At 35.0% G+C, this 18,924-nt stretch overlaps 1 protein-coding gene across 1 annotated transcript in view; it reads left to right on the top strand.

Annotated features, from left to right (window-relative positions):
• The window catches only part of Thsd7b (thrombospondin type 1 domain containing 7B), a 798,478-nt gene that overhangs the window by 523,511 nt on the left and 256,043 nt on the right, over positions 1 to 18,924 (top strand). The window contains exon 12 of the mRNA XM_070038225.1: positions 16,201 to 16,398. Within this exon, the coding sequence (XP_069894326.1) occupies positions 16,201 to 16,398 (198 nt within the window). The remainder of the gene's footprint in view (positions 1 to 16,200; positions 16,399 to 18,924) is intronic.

Here is an 18,924-nt window from a genome sequence, read left to right as displayed (position 1 = left end):
ATTTTTGAAATATCTATCACATTAAACAAATTCAATTTCACACAAGGACAGCATTGGTAGATTACACTGAAATATGAATCTGAGGTTAAATATCATGTTTGTTGATGGGAAGTCCTTCCCCAAAAGGTTCATTTCCTTCATGTTTCCTTTGAACCATTTCTCAGGAATCCATCTGCATATTATATGAAATGAGTTGTTCTTTGCTAAACAGGGTGTGTGAGTCACTAAGTTCTATGATTTAGGGTGGATGTAGTACCTGGGTAGGACACTCTGGTTTTCTTAATCCACCATTACTCAGACATGTATTACAGGGTTTTCATTAAGTCTGAGATTCTAAAAGAGAATCAATGAATAAGTAGCAAATTTTATAAAAGACGTGGCCAATGCATTGTCTCCAGAGGGACCAAAGAAGATATGCAATTAAATTAACATAATTTCAGTAGTATCTTGGCAGATTCTACACAGGTGAAGATCAAACAAAATGAAGACAAGTGCCTCCTTCATATGACATCAGCTTTGTAGACAGTAGACAATATGTTGTAATGATGTTGCTAATGATTACATGGTAAGCATGAATCCTTGCAGTGATCTGAAAAGATGATCATTTGTTTCTTTAAAAGGAATATTTATATCCAAGAGAAGAAATAAATTCTCATGTTCTAATGCACAAAGGGTAATTATGATTAATAATAGATAATTCAGATTTGAAAAATAGCAAATAGAGAAGATTTTGAAGGTTCTAGACTCAAAATATATGTTTGGATCATAGATAAGCCAGTTCCCCTAATCTGATCATTATATGTTATATATTTTGAAATTTCCCACAGACATATACAATTACTATGTGTTGGTGAAAAATAAAATATATTAAAAGAGAAGTTAAGTTCCTTAGAAAAATGTTTATGTAGATAGATGTATAAGAAAACACAGTATCCTCTGATAAGTGAGGAAAATAAATGTGGATATTGTGCTGATTTCCTGTTTTCCTGTAGCAATAAGGTAATTAATATCTTGGATCTTTGAAGTTATTTTTCAATAGAAAACACTAAATTATTTCCAAATTCAAGTTTCACATCTCATTTGTTACTTAGTTACTGTTACTAGAATGATTATATAATGCAAAGTTTAGCTTCCTGATAAATGATACAGCATTCATTATCCAGATTGCTTATTTCCTGGCAGATTGGTTAGAATTTCACTGGTGCACAGGCTTTTATAGAGTCTTACCTTTCACACTCCAAGAATAAGTACATTTTAAAAATCTATCATTATTTGTTGGAGTGAATAATGTGCCTTTATGAAAGTACAGCAGGTGACTAGGGAATAACCATCTGTCAACCCAGAGCACCTGTTACAAACAACCTAGCCCAATGTTTATTTCTGATTTGGAAGTTAGTTGTACGACAGCTGTTTGCAGAGATACAGCTGAAACTTATATAAATACTGCCATATTCTTTAAAAAATGAATAAATCATCCTCTACGTACAGTGTAAATTAGCATATTTATCCTTTTGTACTTCCCAAATATACCTTTCCTTGGACTTGTACATAAAATAGGGATTTGAGCATAAACCTTTTAGCACATTGCATAGTCTGAGGGCCTGTAGTCTCAAGTTTGCATGAGTTTGTCTTTGTATATGAAAGATACAAAAAAATAAAAAACAACCCTTCCATACAATTTGAATTGAGGCTCTGCACAACATAAGCCACAGAATTTAGGTATGGAAGTATTTTTTTAAGTATCTGAACTGATATCTTTTTAAATGCTGTGAGAAAAATGGCCTGAAAATGCCAGAAAGCAACTCATCATTCGATTACTCTCCTAATGAGGCTGTGATTTACAAAGAACCAAAGAAAAACTGCATTTGTAAGAAAAGTTAGATGATTTCTTACCTGCTAGGATTTTATATCACAGCAAGAAATTAATTCTAACTCAGTACCCAATACTTACATGATTTGAAAATATTCAATTATATAGATTCGTAGATATTTATGCATTTATTAATATTCCCTATATAATGGAAACTAAATATTCTATATAGTTACGGAGCATTCTTCTAATCAAAATTTCAGGTTTTATTACCATTATGTTGTAGAGTCAACTAATTGCATCTTCCAAGTAGTGTTGCGCAGAGTTCTAATTTGATAAATGTTTGTGACTCTAGAAATTCTAGAAATGTATTTAATGGATGTGATTACTGTAACAAGGGATGTGGGGTCTTCAGAAATCACATACACTTATTTAAAACTGAGGATTTAAAATTTTTAAATTTTAATAGCAGCTTTGTTGAAATAAAAAAAATCACTTTTTAAAAAAGCATAGTTTTATCAGGCACCAAAGGTTCATGCTTGAAACCCTAGCTACTCAGGAGGCTGAGATCTGATATCTGAGATCAAGGTTTGAAGCCAGCCTGGGCAGGAAAGTCCATGAGATTCCAATTTATCACAAAAAAGATGGAAGTGGTGCTGTAGCTCACTTGATAGAGTGCTAGCCTTGAGAAAAGGAGCTTAGGGACAGTGCCCAGGCCCCGATTTCAAGGCCCAGGACTGGCAAAAAATAAAATACAGTGTGTTGGCTTTAGCATATTCATGGATGTTTGTGGAACTATCTTTAGTACCTAGCTCCAGAATATTTTCATAACATCCAAAAGGATCACTGTACTCATTTTCATTTGTTCTCCACTGAAACACTTTTAATGGAAGAATTAATTAAAACAGTGTTATCCAAAGGCATTATAAAACCAGGGGGAGTCACTAATCTCTACATTATAAAATAACTTTACTTCTAAACAATACTCCATATGAACTGCTACATCTTTTTTTATAGTTATTGCTGAAAAATATTGTGTTGAATGTTGTTTATATTCATTTAGAATGATTTTTTTTCAATATAATCTTTGATATTTCTATATTGGAGAAATGACTTTAATAGAGAATCCGATGGAAGGACTAGCTGGGGAACTTGTTATAAAGTATGTTATCTATTTCTATGTTTGTTTTTTTTTTGGGTCCGGTCATGGGGCCTAACCTCTGGGCCTGGGCGCTGTCCCTCAGCTCTTCAGCTCAAGGCTAGCACTCTACCACTTGAGCCACAGCGCCACTTCCGGCTTTTTTCTTTTTGTTTATGTGGTGCTGAGGAATCAAACCCAGGGCCTCAGGCATGCAAGGCAAGTGCTCTACCACTGAGCCACCTTCCCAGCCCCTATTTCTATGTGTTTCTATGTATATTTTCCACCTAGTTTAGGGGAAGAGTGATTTCAGGGACTTGTCTTGTCCTCTTGTTAATAAGTAAACCATTGTTTTGAACTTATATTTATGTGGCTTGTTTCATGGTGTGGCTGATGGACATTATTGGTGTTTTAGATTATTCATTCTCAGGTAAACATGCCAGTTTGCCAAGCTACATTTTGTTCAAGAGAAGGTCAATTTTGTTTACTCCTGCTTTGGCTTCAGGATTCTCCCCAAGTCACTTCTTCTCTACTCTAATTGCTTAGAAGTTTCTGATTTCCTGAGTTGACTAGAATGTTAACTTGGATTACCTTTGATTCCCACTATGGCAAAAATTCTCTAAAGCCTAGAGCCACTCAGTCCTGATTAATTTCTTTTAATGAGCCTTGATCGCTTGACCACAATTCTAACATTCCTTCTAGTTAGCCACAGCCAGAGTTTAAAGTCTTCCTTCTTCCTCCTCTATGACCTGCACATATATTAACTATTCTTTATATTTAACTTAAGAATTGTTCATGGTATTTCCTTTCCTCCAGGAGTGCTTATTTTTGTCAATATTTTTCAGTAAAGGGTCAAATAGCTTGAAGCCAAGAACCCTAGCTGTGAACATTTCTTTAGTTTGCTGGGAACATAGAAGGCTCCAGGGCTCAACAAATGCCTTGGAATAAAGCAAAGGAGCCTTTCTCAACTGCACATTTTCAGATCTTGTATTAGAATATAAATAAAATGCTTCTACATTACCTAAGGAACTAAGTACTGTATGCTATTAGCTTACTAAGCATTTCTTATTTATTTGAAAATTCTTCTTTTCAGAGAGGGCAACAATAATTGGGGAATATATTTCCAACATGCAAAATGAGTTGTATCTTTCCATAAGCAAGCTTATAATTGGGCCCCTGCAGCCACACAGCTTCGCATATGGTACTTATGAGTCAATTAAAACACCCTAACAAGCAATTACAGGTTTATTGTTTAATTCAATTTCCACAACTCATGCTGTTCCCACTCAAAAGTTGCGTATATGTCAGTCAGCATGTAATCATAAGTGCATAGTTTCTTCAAATACTAGTTTTGAAGAATGGGGACTCCAAATACTCTGTTCCCTGATGCTGTACCCTACAGAGAAAGAGATTAAATACAACAGGGAAATGAAAGCACTTGGGGCATGCCAAGAACTGGCTTTATCTTCCAAATGGATTTATTTGTATAATAGCAGGCAAAAGTACATTCTATTCTACTGATAAATTAAAAAAGAGATTTTTCAAAATATTTACTCAGTGAATGAGAACATGTAGGTGATTGCTTAGTAAAAATGCAAGTGGTTGAAGTCAGAAAAGGCCTGGAGTATGATGTTGAGTGGGAATATTAGCATAGTGAAACCAAGGTGACTCCACTCAGTGCTGTAGAAATGTTGGTGCTATATGACTGCCTTCTCTTACACTTCTTTTTATGTTCTTAATATATATATTTATTGTAAAAATACTATACAGAGGGGTTACAGTTACATGATCAAGTTAATGAGTCCATTTCCTATAGAGCATTGTTACACCCTCCTTTATTTTCCCCCTACTATCCGTTTCCTCCCTACCTCCCCACCTACTCCCTCCCTTCCTTCCTCCTCTCCCCTAAAGTTGTAAATTTCATTTTCAACATACTGTCTTGTACATCTCATTGTTACAATAGGTCATCCTGTATCCTTATTTCAGCATTTTGTTATTTCCCTTACCCTCCCCAAATTAGAAAAATGTATAACAAGATGCAGGATACTGGAATCAAATACAGTGACAAAAGGCGTTGTACCATGGGAGAAGAATATACAAAGAAACAAACAAAAATCACATAGTACATTATACATACATAAAAAAAGAACCACAACAAAGATAAAATCTCTTGTGTGCCTATCTTGGGGTTCATTTTTCCTAGCATCAAGTTATATGGTCACATGTACATAGCTTTTGACCTCTTCTGCTTGTCCTAGACATATAGTAGTTATTGCAGATAAGGGAAACCATGGGACCTATGTTTCTTTGAGTCTGGCTTAGTTCACCTAATACAATTTTTTCCAAGCCTTTCCATTTCCTAAAAAATGGGACAATGTCATTCTTCCTGATGGAGTCATAGAATTCCATTATGTATATGTTTCACATTTTCTTGATCCATTCATCTACTGAGGGGCATCTGGGTTGGTTCCATATCTTACCTATGGTGAATTATGGTGTGATAAACATAGATGTGCTGGTAGCTTTAGTATGACCTTGTTTGTGATCATTTGGATAAATGCCTAAAAGTGGGATTGCTGGCTCATAGGGGAGCTCTATGTGGAGTCTTTTGAGGAACCTCAGTAATGCTTTCTAAAGTGTTTGAACAAGTTTACATTCCTGCCAACAATTCAGAAGGGTTCCCTTTTGGCCACATCCACTCTAGCATCTGTTGTTATTATATTTCTTGATGTTAGCCATTCTAACTGGGGTGAAGTGGAATCTCAATGTTGTTTTGATTTGCATTTCTTTTATGGCTAGAGAAGTTGAGCATTTCTTCATGTGTCTATTGCCATTCTTATTTCCTCTACAGAGAAGTTTCTCTCTTTAAGTCTTCAGCCCACTTATTCATTGGGTGGTTGTTTCTTTGAGGATTTTTTATTGGGAATATAGAAGAGGCAATCCAAATATTCATATGGAACAATAAGAAACCTCAAATAGCAGAAACAATTCTTATCAGAAAGAACAGTGCTGGAAAAAATATCAATATCAAACTTCAAACTCTACTACAAAGCCATAGTACACAAAACAGCTTGGTACTGGCACAAAACAGACCTCAGGACCAATGGAATAGAACTGAAATCCCAGAAATGAACCCAAAGACCTATAGCCACCTAATCTTCAATAAGGGAGATAAAAAATAGAATGGAAAAAAGACAACCTCTTCAGTAAATGGTACTGACAAAATTGATTGAACACCTGTAGAAAACTAAAGCTAGATCCTTATATATCATTCTGCACCAGAATCGACTGCAAATGGATCAAAGACCTTGAAATCAAAGCAGACACCCTGAAAACATTACAGGAAGGAATAGGAGAAACTCTAGGGCTCCTTGGCACAGGCCAAAATTTTCTTAATAAAGACCCAGAAACACAACAAATCAAAGAAAGTTTGGACAAATGGGATTGCATGAAACCACAGACCTTTTGCATGGCAAAGGACATAGCTAGCAAGATCAACTGAAAGCCCATGGATTGGGAGAAGATCTTCACTAGCCATATAATGGACAAGGGTCTCATATCTAAAATATATTTGGAATTCTTCCTTATACTTCTAAGGTTATTGACTCTACCCTAGCATGAGTGATCAGCAAGAGGACTATACTATTCTTTACTCCTTTCCTGAATCCTGGGTAACTACACAGAGTTAAAATGAGAAGATCCTTCTCCACACATAAACCTGTGACCATATTGTACATCCTAACCCAAGCTAGTGTTGGCTCTTAACATGAGGTAGAAGGTGGCAGTAGTTCAAGACTGTTGTTATTCCCTACAAGTGAATTGTTCAGAGCATCTCTGCATCGAAGTGTCTACAGAAAACATTTCCTGAAAAGGATAACATAGGATAGCCTTTTTTTCTACCTGTTCTCATTCCATTATTGATAAAAATGATATTCCTCCAAAGAGACTTTACCTTACTATCTATCATGTTTATAAACCAACAAGTTAACCACAACCATTAAATGGATTAAAGAAGATTTGTATTTTCTTTGATTTGGTCTAACCCACATACTGGTATTTCTCATTTGAATACAGTTGTTAAGTTAGTGTAAATGTACATTCTTAATTATGCTTAACTTATGAAAATTAAGGAATCTGGTAAGACAACTGAACAAACCAATATTAGTATACAAATACACACATATACAGCACATGTGTACATGTACACATAGACACATACAGGTATATACACAAACACTTTGTTGTGAAAGCTAGAAATAGGAAATCTGAGTGTCAACTCTGTTTTTTCTTACTGTGAATATGTAAAGTAGGGTTGTTGTTATTCTAGCGGGTGGGCAGTGCTCTTTGTGATAGACTAACTACTGGACTTCAGGTTGTCTAAGTCATAATTGTGAGATCCTGAAATTAAGTTATCTTGTATAACAAAAAGGGATGGGGTAGATGCAAAGAAATTAACTCTTCAGGTGAGATTATTGTAGATGGTTTCTGTAAGTCCAAAGTGATCACAGAAGTCCTTATGAGAGTAAAGCAGGAGGTGTTATCAAGGTGGAAGCCGAGAAACGAGAGAGTTGTGTTGATATTACAGTAGCAGATTTGAATGTGGAGGAAGTGGCTCTTAGTGAGACAGCCTCTGGGAATTGGATAAGATAAAATAACAAATCCTTCTCTATAGCCTCCAGAGGAATTCAGTCTTTCTACTACCTTGAATTAGCCTAGTGAATTTGATTTTGGATTTGGGGCCCTCAGAACTCTAATATAATAAATTTCTATTCTTTTTCTATTTTTCTATTTTATTTCTATTTCTATTCTATTCTTTTCTACTTTTTCTACATTCTGATACAAATCACATGGGGCTTACCTTCTGTGTAAGTACTAGTCTAATGCTTCTATTTAGCTGTCTTGGAGAATAGTTAAGTCCTTCATCATTTGATACTTAGTCTCCCCCAACACCCTGGACCCATGGCTCAATAATCCCTACTGATTGCTCTATCGTGCTTCAAAGATTACGTCTATTCTATTTATCAGAAGCCTAAAGTGCCTCAGTTCCTTATTAGAGACACATCAATACATGTACCAGGCTCAGGCTCAGATCTCTTGAGACTCAGAACCTAGAGGTGAAAAATGTAAATGTCAGGCTTTATGTTTTTAAGATAATTCTTAATTTATATCTTTACCCAAGTCACATTTGTCTTTCTGCAACATTGACTGCAGGGGAAAAACAAGACAAGAAAAATATACTTGAGAACAAACAAAGATGTATTGCAGGAAAAATCTATTATATTGTAAAGATCAAAAGCTCTCCACTTTCTGCTATGGTGGGTGATTAGAAGGAAATGGAAGTGATGGGGAGAAATGAGGAAGGGGAGCAGAAGTGGCTCAAGATATTCCCTGAATTAGGACTGATGCTTTCGTGGTGGATTCCAAGGGGAAAGAAGCTGAAATGCTTCCAGACAGTATGCTCTGTAAACTCTGGGAAGCAAGGCAGTGCAGGCACCTTACCCTCAGCCATGGTACGGGAGCCATCATTGAATGGCTGTGCCCTGGGCTTATTATCCAATTCCTGGAAGTCATGATGCCTTGAAAGAAATTCCTTCTACCTTTCTTTCAATGATTAGAGTTGAACTCTGGTTAGAAACAACTTCAGACAATTTGGCTATTTTTGGTGAAGTTGATTGTAGACAAAGTAGCAGGCTTCAGGTTATTTTGTCTCCCAGGCATTATCATTATCATTTCTTATAACCAGGCCAGTTACCTCTACTCCCTTCATATCATCACTGAGAAGAAGAGAATCTTATTATATCATAATTTGCTATCAAAATTTAGAGCTGACAAGAGGCAGGAAAACCAGCATTTATCATTTAAACTGTCCCATCTTCCTATTTTAATAGCAGTGATTTTTAAAACTTAACTGTGAGACACATTAAGAACTTATATAAATCCACACATTATTATTTTTGCCGCATTCTCAGATTATTTTGAGGTTTCTGACAAAGCATTTGTTCTTTATTATGCAGCTAGAAGGGAAGAAATTCAAATAACAGGAGAAGTTAAGTAGTTACTCTCTCTAAATACATTATGTACCTTGCTAAACACCATATCTAGGCACATGTGATCTTGAGTATTCATATTATTTTGGAAGGTTCCAGAGCACAATGTCACTTCCATTTGCCAGGTGTTTGTGGTTTTCAGAGCAGCATGGCTCAAATGCCTGCTTCCTTATTTTTCCACAAAGGAAAATCCTTTGTCTTTGGCACCCTCTCTAAGAGCTCTATGCTAAACAAGGCCCAAAAATGGTATCTTGCTAGGTCTATCTAGAATCATTTTGCTTGGGAGTACAATTTTCCTCCAATGAAGACCAATATTCAAAGTTTAATAATTGAACCAACCAAGGATTACATTGCCATTCCCCTTGGGTATGTAAATGCAGGTAGAAACAGAAAGAATCAGAAAGAAGTGTGTATTTTCCTAATAGAAAGTCCTTTCCCACTTTTATAGTATAATTTTGAAAATACTTGAAAACACCAAAAGTAAAATCTTTTCTCTAGATTGTGGCCTGCAATGATTTGATGTGATCTGCGGGACTGGGAACTGAAGAGTTCAACTAAATACGAATTCACTAACAGATAGATGATCAGTAAGGGCTTCTTTTATTTCCAACCTGCACATTATATAACCTTTCATTCAACGTTCAAGCGCATACCTTTCCCTTCTACACCATATTTTTCCTGGGTTCTCACCATTAGGGAAACTACAATATCATACTGCCATTGTGGTCTCTACTCTATCACTGCCATAAATTATGGTCTCAGAGAAAACAGATTATTTCTCTGTGTGTGTGTGTGTGTGTGTGTGTGTGTGTGTGTGTGTGTGTGTGTGTGTGTGTGTGTGTGTGTGTGTGTGTGTGTGAGTGTGTATATATATACACTCAATGTTTTCACAGTTTAAAGTTCCTTATATGTATTTTGTGATTGAGTGGATGGATCAAGGTAAGACTTTAGGGAAGGTGAGCATTTTAATGGCCCCTCTACAGGAGGTAGAATAACTAGGTCATCGTGAATCTGAACCCTAAAAGTGTTTTATTCTTATCTTAAGCCAATGGGTATTTTTTCTGTCTTCTGTTACTTCCCTTCCAATCACTAATCAAACTCCAGTGTTTGCAATGCTCAGGAAGCATTTGACTTATGCCTAAATCCTCCCTAGATGTAAAAATCTTTATTAATTCAGCTTTAGCAGAGAGAAATATGGTACCTACTTCTGCTGGATGTGACTGCATCAAGGAAGGGAGGAGTACAGATATAATTATGACAAACACTCTTATGGGAAAACATTCACTTTCCTCACATGAAAGTCTTTCTCTGCTCAGTGTTAAAAATCTTGAATCATGATGCTTAGATTTTAATGTCTGACACTTCCTGGAGTTGTAATCTTATGTGATAGGATATAAGGTTCATTTTTATAGCCACTGAGTAGACACATAATTTAGCACTTAGAAGTAGACAATAACCTTGAGAGAGATTTGAAGTTTTTGGAACAGACTCCAGTGTTATAATTCAAGAGAGTCTACAGTGACACATGTAAGGGCTTAAGAGGGCAATGCGAGATTAGGAAAATTCATTCTGAACTAAGAGAGGTGATGGCAGACTCTTCTTTTTTCCAACATTTCTCACATCCCAGTCCTGGTAGCTATTTTTATGTTAATATATTGCTCTTGAAATCATGTACTAATGTAAGGAATGCTGAGTTTTGTGCTATGTACTGTACTTCATCTAAGTCAATTTATCATTGGTGTAGGTTGTGCTATCATTCCCATTTATTCAATAAGTTGGATCTAAAGATAGCTCCACAACTTACTAAAAAAAAAACAATAAAAATAATTACCTTTAGTTTTGTTTGAAGCCAAAACATATAATTTTAGAATTACCTAAGCTGCTTGTTTTTATCCCTTGAAATTTGACTTAACATTACTAGGTATCTTTAATATTGGCCACAGAATTATATTGCACTTGGCATAAAATAAGTATATTTCATGAGTTTTACAATGCGAGACCTCCAAATTGCCCTATATCTCTGACTTCTACTTATTCTCATTTATTTTAATTTCTTCTCTTTTCATTTCTTTGTGTGTTTGTTTTGTTTACAGTGCCAATCTTAGAGTGATGAAGCTTTCTTTTTCATTTTCTCTTTCTTTTTGGTGCTAGTACAGGGGCTTGAACTCAGGGCTTTCATGCTCTCACTTTTTTTTCTCAGTGATGGTGCTGTACCACTTGAGCTACAGCTCCACTTTTGTTTTTGTTTTTGTTTTGATTTGCATTTCTTTTATGGCTAGAGAGGTTGAGCATTTCTTGATGTGTCTATTGGCCATCCTTCTTTCCTCTTCAGCAAAGTTTCTCTTTAAGTCTTTATGCACTTATTTAGTGGGCTGTTGTTTCTTTGAGGATTTGTTGTTGGGGGATTTAATTTTTTGAGTTCCAGGTATATTTTAGATATGAGACCCTTGTCTGTTGTATGGCTAGTGAAGATCTTCTCCCAATCCCTGGGCTTTCTATTGATCTTGCTAGCTATGTCCTTTACCATGCAGAAGCATTGCAATTCCATGCAATCCCATTTGTCCAACTTTTCTTTGATTTGTTGTGTTTCTGGGTCTCTATTAAGAAATGTTCATTGCAGCATTATTTACCATTTCTAAGATATGGAACCAACCCAGATGCTCCTCAGTAGATGAATGGATAAAGAAAATGTATATATACACAATGGAATTCTATGCCTCCATCAGAAAGAATAACATTGCCCCATTTGTTAGGAAATGGAAAGACTTAGAAAACATTATATGAAGTGAAGTAAGCCAGGTCCAAAGAAACATGGGTTCCATGGTTTCCCTTATTTGCAATTACTAGTATATGTCTGAGTCACACAGAAAAGGTCAGATAAGTTGATGTTAGGGAAATTAACCCCAAGATAAGGACTCAAATGTTTTTTCTTTATTGTGATTGTTTCTAACATATTTATAAGATCATTTTTTTGTTGCTTTGTATGTCCCTCCCCCATTGTATAACCCCTGTTTTCATCATATTTGATGTTGGTGTAATTTGTGGAGGGGAGCCATTGCAACAATGAGATGTACAAGTTGTTATGTCGAAAAACAAATTTTACAACTTTGGCCTGCGAGTGGGGGGGGGGGGGGCGGGGAGTGAGAATGGGAAGGGATGGGAAGGGGAAACAAAGGAGGAGGCAACAATTCTTGATAAGAAATGTACTCATTACCTTGCCCATGTAATTGTAACCCCTCTGTAGGGTATTTTCACACACACAAAAAAAAGTTCTATAGATTTTATTTTTCCCCAGGCTGTCTTCAAAGCTGATCCTCAGATCTCAGCCTGCTGAGTAGCTAGGATTTTGGGTGTGAGCTATGGTTGGGTGGACAGTATATAGAAGCTTTTTAAAGAATTTCCTCAGTATCCCACACTGTATTGACACAGAAGTACCACTCCTGGGCAATTAGTAAATTGACCACCAACCAGGTCAGACTAAGGCTACCAGCACAACCATGTTCATTGAGGTTATTATTTACCATAGCCAAGTTACAATATCAACCTAGATGGCCCTTATTGGAAAATGTAGCAGGAAAATATGGCATCTATACACAATGGAATTCTATGCATCCATCAGAAAGAATGACACTGATCTATTCATAAGGAATGGCAAGACTTAGAAAAAAATATATTAAGCAAAGTAAGCCAGACCCAAGGAAACACAGGTTGCATGGTTTCCTTATTAGAATGTGCATATAAACTACAAGTAAACACAATGGATAGCAGAAGACAAAAAAATATAGTATGATATGATAAATTCAACAGGACTCTAAACGTTCACACAATGGGACCAAAGGGGGGTATTTAGGAGAGCATTGCAAAGGCTCAATAACAATGTGCATATAATCATATAAAATGAGGTTTATTGAAATGAACTCCAAGAAATGGAACAAGAGTTTTCATTTATTTTACTTTTAATTTTTTTGTTTTGTTTTGTTTGCTTTTTTTCCTATTTCTCTCCTTTTGTCACTGTTTTTATTTCTGTCCTTTTTCTCTTTTATGTAAGTTTACATGATTGGGGGGAATGTGAGGGGAAGCACAGAAATAGTGTGAACTAATTTATTAGTGATACTCACTAGACACTATGTTGAAACTGAACTATACACCTTGTGGGGGGAGAAGGTTAAGAGGGAAAAAACTTGGAGAAAACAAGGGAAGAGGTGACATTGTTAAAGAAGAAATATACTTGTTACCTGATCTATGTACCTGTAACCCTCTGTACATCACCTTGACAGAAAAAAAAAGAATCTGAAAATGGTAACTCTTAGTCTAACCATGATTGAATGGTCTGTGGTTTCATAATTGCTTCCTACCCTTTATTTTTCATTTATAGGATAATGTGGCCATTATCAAACTTCATGCTTACATTTTGCATGTATTCTGTGGTCCTCAGAGACCTTGATTGTCTGTATTAGACTACACAGTCATACCAGTTTGTATAGTAGAAACAGATCTGATTTTCTTTGCACAGAATTGATAATGCAATGAATGGGTTGAGGTTATAGCTGATGTGTTGATTAAACATGATATTTTTAAAGTAACTACTGAGGGAAGGTGAAGGTTCAAGCAAGATTTTTTCCATAGTCTATTTTTTCAGTTACTGAGTATGACCAGGAAAATAATGAGACTAGGAAAGGGGTTTTATATATATATATATATATACACATATATATATATATATACTTGCTTGGAGAACTATTAGCTTAATTGTATTTAAAAATAAATGCAAAGGCTAACAATAATTGGCAGCATTAACTGCAACTGCAATATTTGGAAGACTTTTTTTTAAGGATTTTTAACACTCTTTGTAATGGTCATATTATATTTATTTTAGCAATGTGAAACTAAAAATAGAAAAATGTTCTAAATTTCAATAACTGTTTAAGTCGCTGATATTTTACTTCATTTCAGTTTGATTACATAATGAGAACTTCACCAAATGTTTTTGATATTCTCTGTTAATTTCATATACTTTCTTCATCAATTCAGAAGAGCTCAATGTAGACCTCTAAAATGCAATTTTATTCTAATTTAGGTGGTTTGTATAACTTCCAAATATCATCCAATTATTATTTATTATTGCTTTCACATTCTAAACTTATTCATAAAAACACAGAAAATAAATAAAATAATTTATACTTTATCATTGAAAGATTCTGCATTCATACATTAAAAGGTCACATTCCAAATTGAATTTTTTAAAAAGTCCTTAAAATTCTCTATCAAATTATTCAATGCATTGTCACTTTGAAAAACAAATAAAAAACTTGGCAAGATAAAATTTCTCTAAATTGATCCAAATTGGTTACCTAAGCATGCAAATCATGCAATCCTTGTACCATACTTAAGATAATGTATATTCATCATTAGTGATTGCAATATTTCCAACAAAGAAAATGCAGGTGATGCTGGCATGATATTCAGTGGACTTTGTTCTGAAGAAGTGGATAAAAACAAAAACATGAAGTAATTCAAATGGAATGAATAGCTCCACCTGCTACAAAGCAGATGTCTGCACTGGGAAGTATTGTGTATGTGGCCATTGTCATCTTAGTGAATTCCTTGGCCCTGAATCATTAAATGGCTTTGGCTTCCACCAGTACTGGAATGAGATTTGTGATATTCAAATAGACTTGTCCTCTATCACACCCAGAATAAGGAAAGTTTTTCAATATATAAAGAAAATGTGTAACTGGCAGAAGCCCTTATATATCTTCCCCTTGTCTAGAGAAATTTCATAAAGATTTCTTAACAGAATTGATCTTGGGCTGACATGTCTTTATATCTGTCACATGGAAAACTTTTAAGTAGCTCTAATAAAAACTGATCTTAAATTGATATCTTTAAGATGATATACTCAGAAAATATCCATGAACAAACATTGTGCCTAGTGGCACCAAGCCAAACATGGTAGTCAATATGGATTGGATCTAAATCACATAGGACATTTAGAAACAAAAATATTCCTAGACTTCTTACCCAGACATGCCGATACAGCAAGTTGAGATGAGTGGCATGAAAACTATCTTCAATAGGCAGCACTGTTGGGACTTTATATCTGTAACTGTAACCCCTCTGTACATTAACTTGACAAATTTTAAGAAAGAGTGCTTCTCCACTGAGGCAATATTACATCCCTCTCCTCCTGGAAAAATCTAAAGATATTTTTAGTTGTAACCACTTGAAGGGGTGTGTTCTGTTACTATCTTATGAGAAGAAATCAGGGATACTGCTAATAATGTCTTATTCTTGGCAAGCTTTTCAGAGGTACCCACAAAAATATTATCTAATCTAAAAATTCATCAGTGCTGAAGTTCAGAAATGCTGATCTAGAGAATCACAGAATTCATAACTAAACAGGGTGAATAAAAGATTCACTGAAATCATGCATTCATAATCAGATAAAATAAATGGCATGAACCTAAAGAAGCAAATAAAGATTTAAGTAAACCTTCATAAATGTTTTACCTCAAGATTATTAGTAATTTTATGATATGATTGAAGACAATCCTAGTTGAAAAGCTTGTGGGAGGAAAGTTACTAGCTGCAGTAAGGTAATTGTAGTAGGATTTATCTAGGTAGATTATGAATTTTACTTGAAAAGGTGATTTAAACATTTTAACTAATGATTAAATATTAATAAGAAAAATATTTGTAGAAAGCAGAATTTCCTTTTTAACTACAGACTGTGAGGTAAGTATTGGACTAATTCCATAAGTGCATCTAACCAACCAACAAACCCACCAAAAAATTTAATAAAGTCTGGGTAAAGTCCTCATGATTTAAAAAAAAATCAGTTTTATCCTTTTTTTGGTGCCCTTCTCCATTTCTCTTACAGATGCTTTTTCAAGTCTTATATAATCTCTAGGGATCAGAAGCTCATAAGCAGGATGTATAATAAATTACTGGAAGTTATTTGGTTGCTGTCAATGCAAGGTTTAGATTAATAATGAAACCAATTAAATCCTCAAATTCCTCCAATGGCAACAATAAAAGTTTCATTTCCAGGGAGCAAGAAGGTTAGCTATATTGAATAGCATATGCAATCATAGTGAAAAACAAATTTTAAACATTAGGGAGTTCTCCTATTTTGTCAAAGAACCAGCAGGTGCCTGATTTAATCAAAATAAGATCCCAAGAATAACAAAAGAATTTTTTTCTAGCTGTCTCCTGCATGTCTGATGATAATCAGTCAGCTGAAATGATGGAATGTCTCAAGCAGAAAAATGGTATGCCTGTTCTTGTTCAAGAATGTACTGTGCCATGTCGAGGAGATGAATGTACCTTCACTCCTTGGTCCAAGTTTACACCTTGCTCTGGGAGTTGTGAAGCCACCCAAACCAGGAGACGACAGCTCACAGGTAGGGTGCACCTTTCACTGTTTGCTATAAGACAAACTGTACTCCTGTGCATCTCCTAGGAAGATTAGAAGCTCTCACTGAGAGAAAGTTTGTGTTAACTTTATTCTTTTTGGTGGTACTGGAGTTTCAACTCAGGACTTAATGTTTGTTCAGTGAGAACTCTACCATTTGAAACTCAACCAATGACCCGGTTTTACTTCATTTATTTATTCACATAGGAGCTTATTGCCAGACCCAAAGTCTGATCCTCCTACCTGTGTCTCTCACATGGTTGAGTAGACAGGCATGTTTTTACCATGTCTGACTTGTATACCGATTTCATTTAGATAAATAATGCTAAAAAGTCTGCTACTTTTTTGTGCTAGGAACTCACCAAACTTGAAAGCAGTCACCACTTTAGAAACAACATCAAAGGCAAGATCTGATCTCACTTTTATTCATTTTGAAATTAGCTTAAAAGCAATTCGAAACCTTAAAATTTCCGTAAGTAAAATTCAGTTTATGTACATCGATTCTGAATCTTGTGTGCTGTTCTGTGTACATCTGCAAAAGATAATTGAAAGTTAGTGTGATTGATAGTTTAATTGAAGTCCTGAAACAAATTATGCATGCAATACTCAAATGACTGAGGCAGTAAACTATTTTACTACTTGTCTAGGTAGTATGCTAGAACTTCTTTGATTATTATTATTTCTGGTACTAGAGCTTGAACTTAAAGTCTGATCCTTGTTCCTAGCTTTTCCCCTCAAGGCTAGCATTCTACCACTTGAGCCACAGCTTCATATCCAACTTTTTGGTGGTTAATTGAAGTTAAGAGGCTCACAGACTTTCCTGCCCAACCTGGTAGATCTCAGCCTCCTTAGCAAACTTCTTCTTCTTCTTCTTCTTCTTCTTTTTTTTTTTTTTTTTTTTTTTGTCGGTTATGAGGCTTGAACTCTGGGCCTGAACGCCATACCCATCAGCTCTTCTGCTCAAGGCTAGTCTTCTACCACTTGAGCCACTGTGCCACTTCTGGTTTTCTGAGTGGTTTATTGGAGATAAGAGTCTCATGGACTTTCCTGCCTAGGCTGGTTTGAACTGCGATCCTAAGATCTCAGTCTCCAGAATAGCTAGGATTACAGGCATAAGCCATCGGTGCCCGGCTTTGCATATATATTTTTATGTGCAGAAAACTGAATCTGATGAACCAAAGGAAATATGTCTAAATAATCATTGAGATGGTAAAGTTGGTATTGCTAATGAAAAACAAGGCACCGACCCCCATCCATTCAAGATCCCATTGAATTCATAGTTTTTCTAATCAAATTCATAATTTGAGTTATTAAAAATGAGTTTCCTTAAGTGACTACAGGTTTCTCAAGATACCTTCATATGAACGATATGTTCATTCATAAGTAAAAGTGAAATGTATAATCACACTAAAAGCATAGACTAAAATATGCAATACTTGAGCTCTGTTATCCACAAAGTATATGTATAGAATATTGTGCAACATTTCTTACATTACTAAGATAAAACAATTTTCTTACAAACAAAAATAATATAATAGGATACAGTGGGTGTGACCAGAATAATTTAAAGTACAGGGACCAGTTTTCTAACACTTGCCTGAAGGTGTCATTTTCCTAGCCACTTTTTTTTATCTCAGAGATGAGAGATAACTTCTTTTAAAGGGAAAGAACACTTCTAATTAGTGCCAAGGTTTAGCAAAACCTTGAAGGTTTGCTAATGATATTTGGCACCTGCAAAATCAGAATGGAAACTATTGAAAATTTTAGAGCATTAATTCATTTTTAAACCAGTACTAAAAATTCGAATGAAGTTGACTTTTATTTCAAATATGTTTTTATTTATAAAAGTAAGTATTTGAGAAGTGTTAGGCATTTTTCTACAGACTTAAAGCTAACAACAACACTGAATGACTTTTAGAAATAACTGTCTATTTTAGGTGTCTAATATTTTTGTGTTCTCATGTCTAAGTGATAATAGAACTGGTCAGTCTCATGGAAAGCATTCACTGTAGAAAACAAAATGAGTCATTGAATTAGTAAATTAGTCACATGGATTATTTAAAATTAATATTGAACAAAGTAACACAAAAAACTCAGTAATAAATTAAAATTCTTCCACTTTTCAAGGCCTTTTTATTATTATAGAATTAATCCCATAATTATTGTGGAATTAATTCTTGTATTTTGATTAATTGGTGGATTCCAATGTAACTTACCTGCAAACTTAATAGATGATCTCATATGAATGATGATGGAAATCACAGGCTCAGATTTAAAAACTTTGTGACACTTCCTCTCAACTCAGCCACACACAGAAAATCATGCAGAAACAAACACAAACCACTTCACTAAAAATGGGGCATTCTGATAGATTTATCTTTCTTTTTAAAATTTTATTGAAACTTTAGTTACTGTCTATGTGTTGTATCCAAATTGGATCATCACAAATTTTAGGTTGAATGGTAACTGAAACAATTTTTAAATAAGTTTTTTATTGTGAAAATACTGTACAGAG

This window comes from Dipodomys merriami, unplaced genomic scaffold, assembly GCF_024711535.1.
Source record: "Dipodomys merriami isolate MVZ:Mamm:240054 unplaced genomic scaffold, mDipMer1.0.p SCAF_1, whole genome shotgun sequence".
In the NCBI taxonomy this organism is placed as follows: Eukaryota; Metazoa; Chordata; class Mammalia; order Rodentia; family Heteromyidae; genus Dipodomys; species Dipodomys merriami.
The sequence above is the reverse complement of the archived record's forward strand: the minus strand, read 5'-3'. Positions and strand labels throughout refer to the sequence as shown.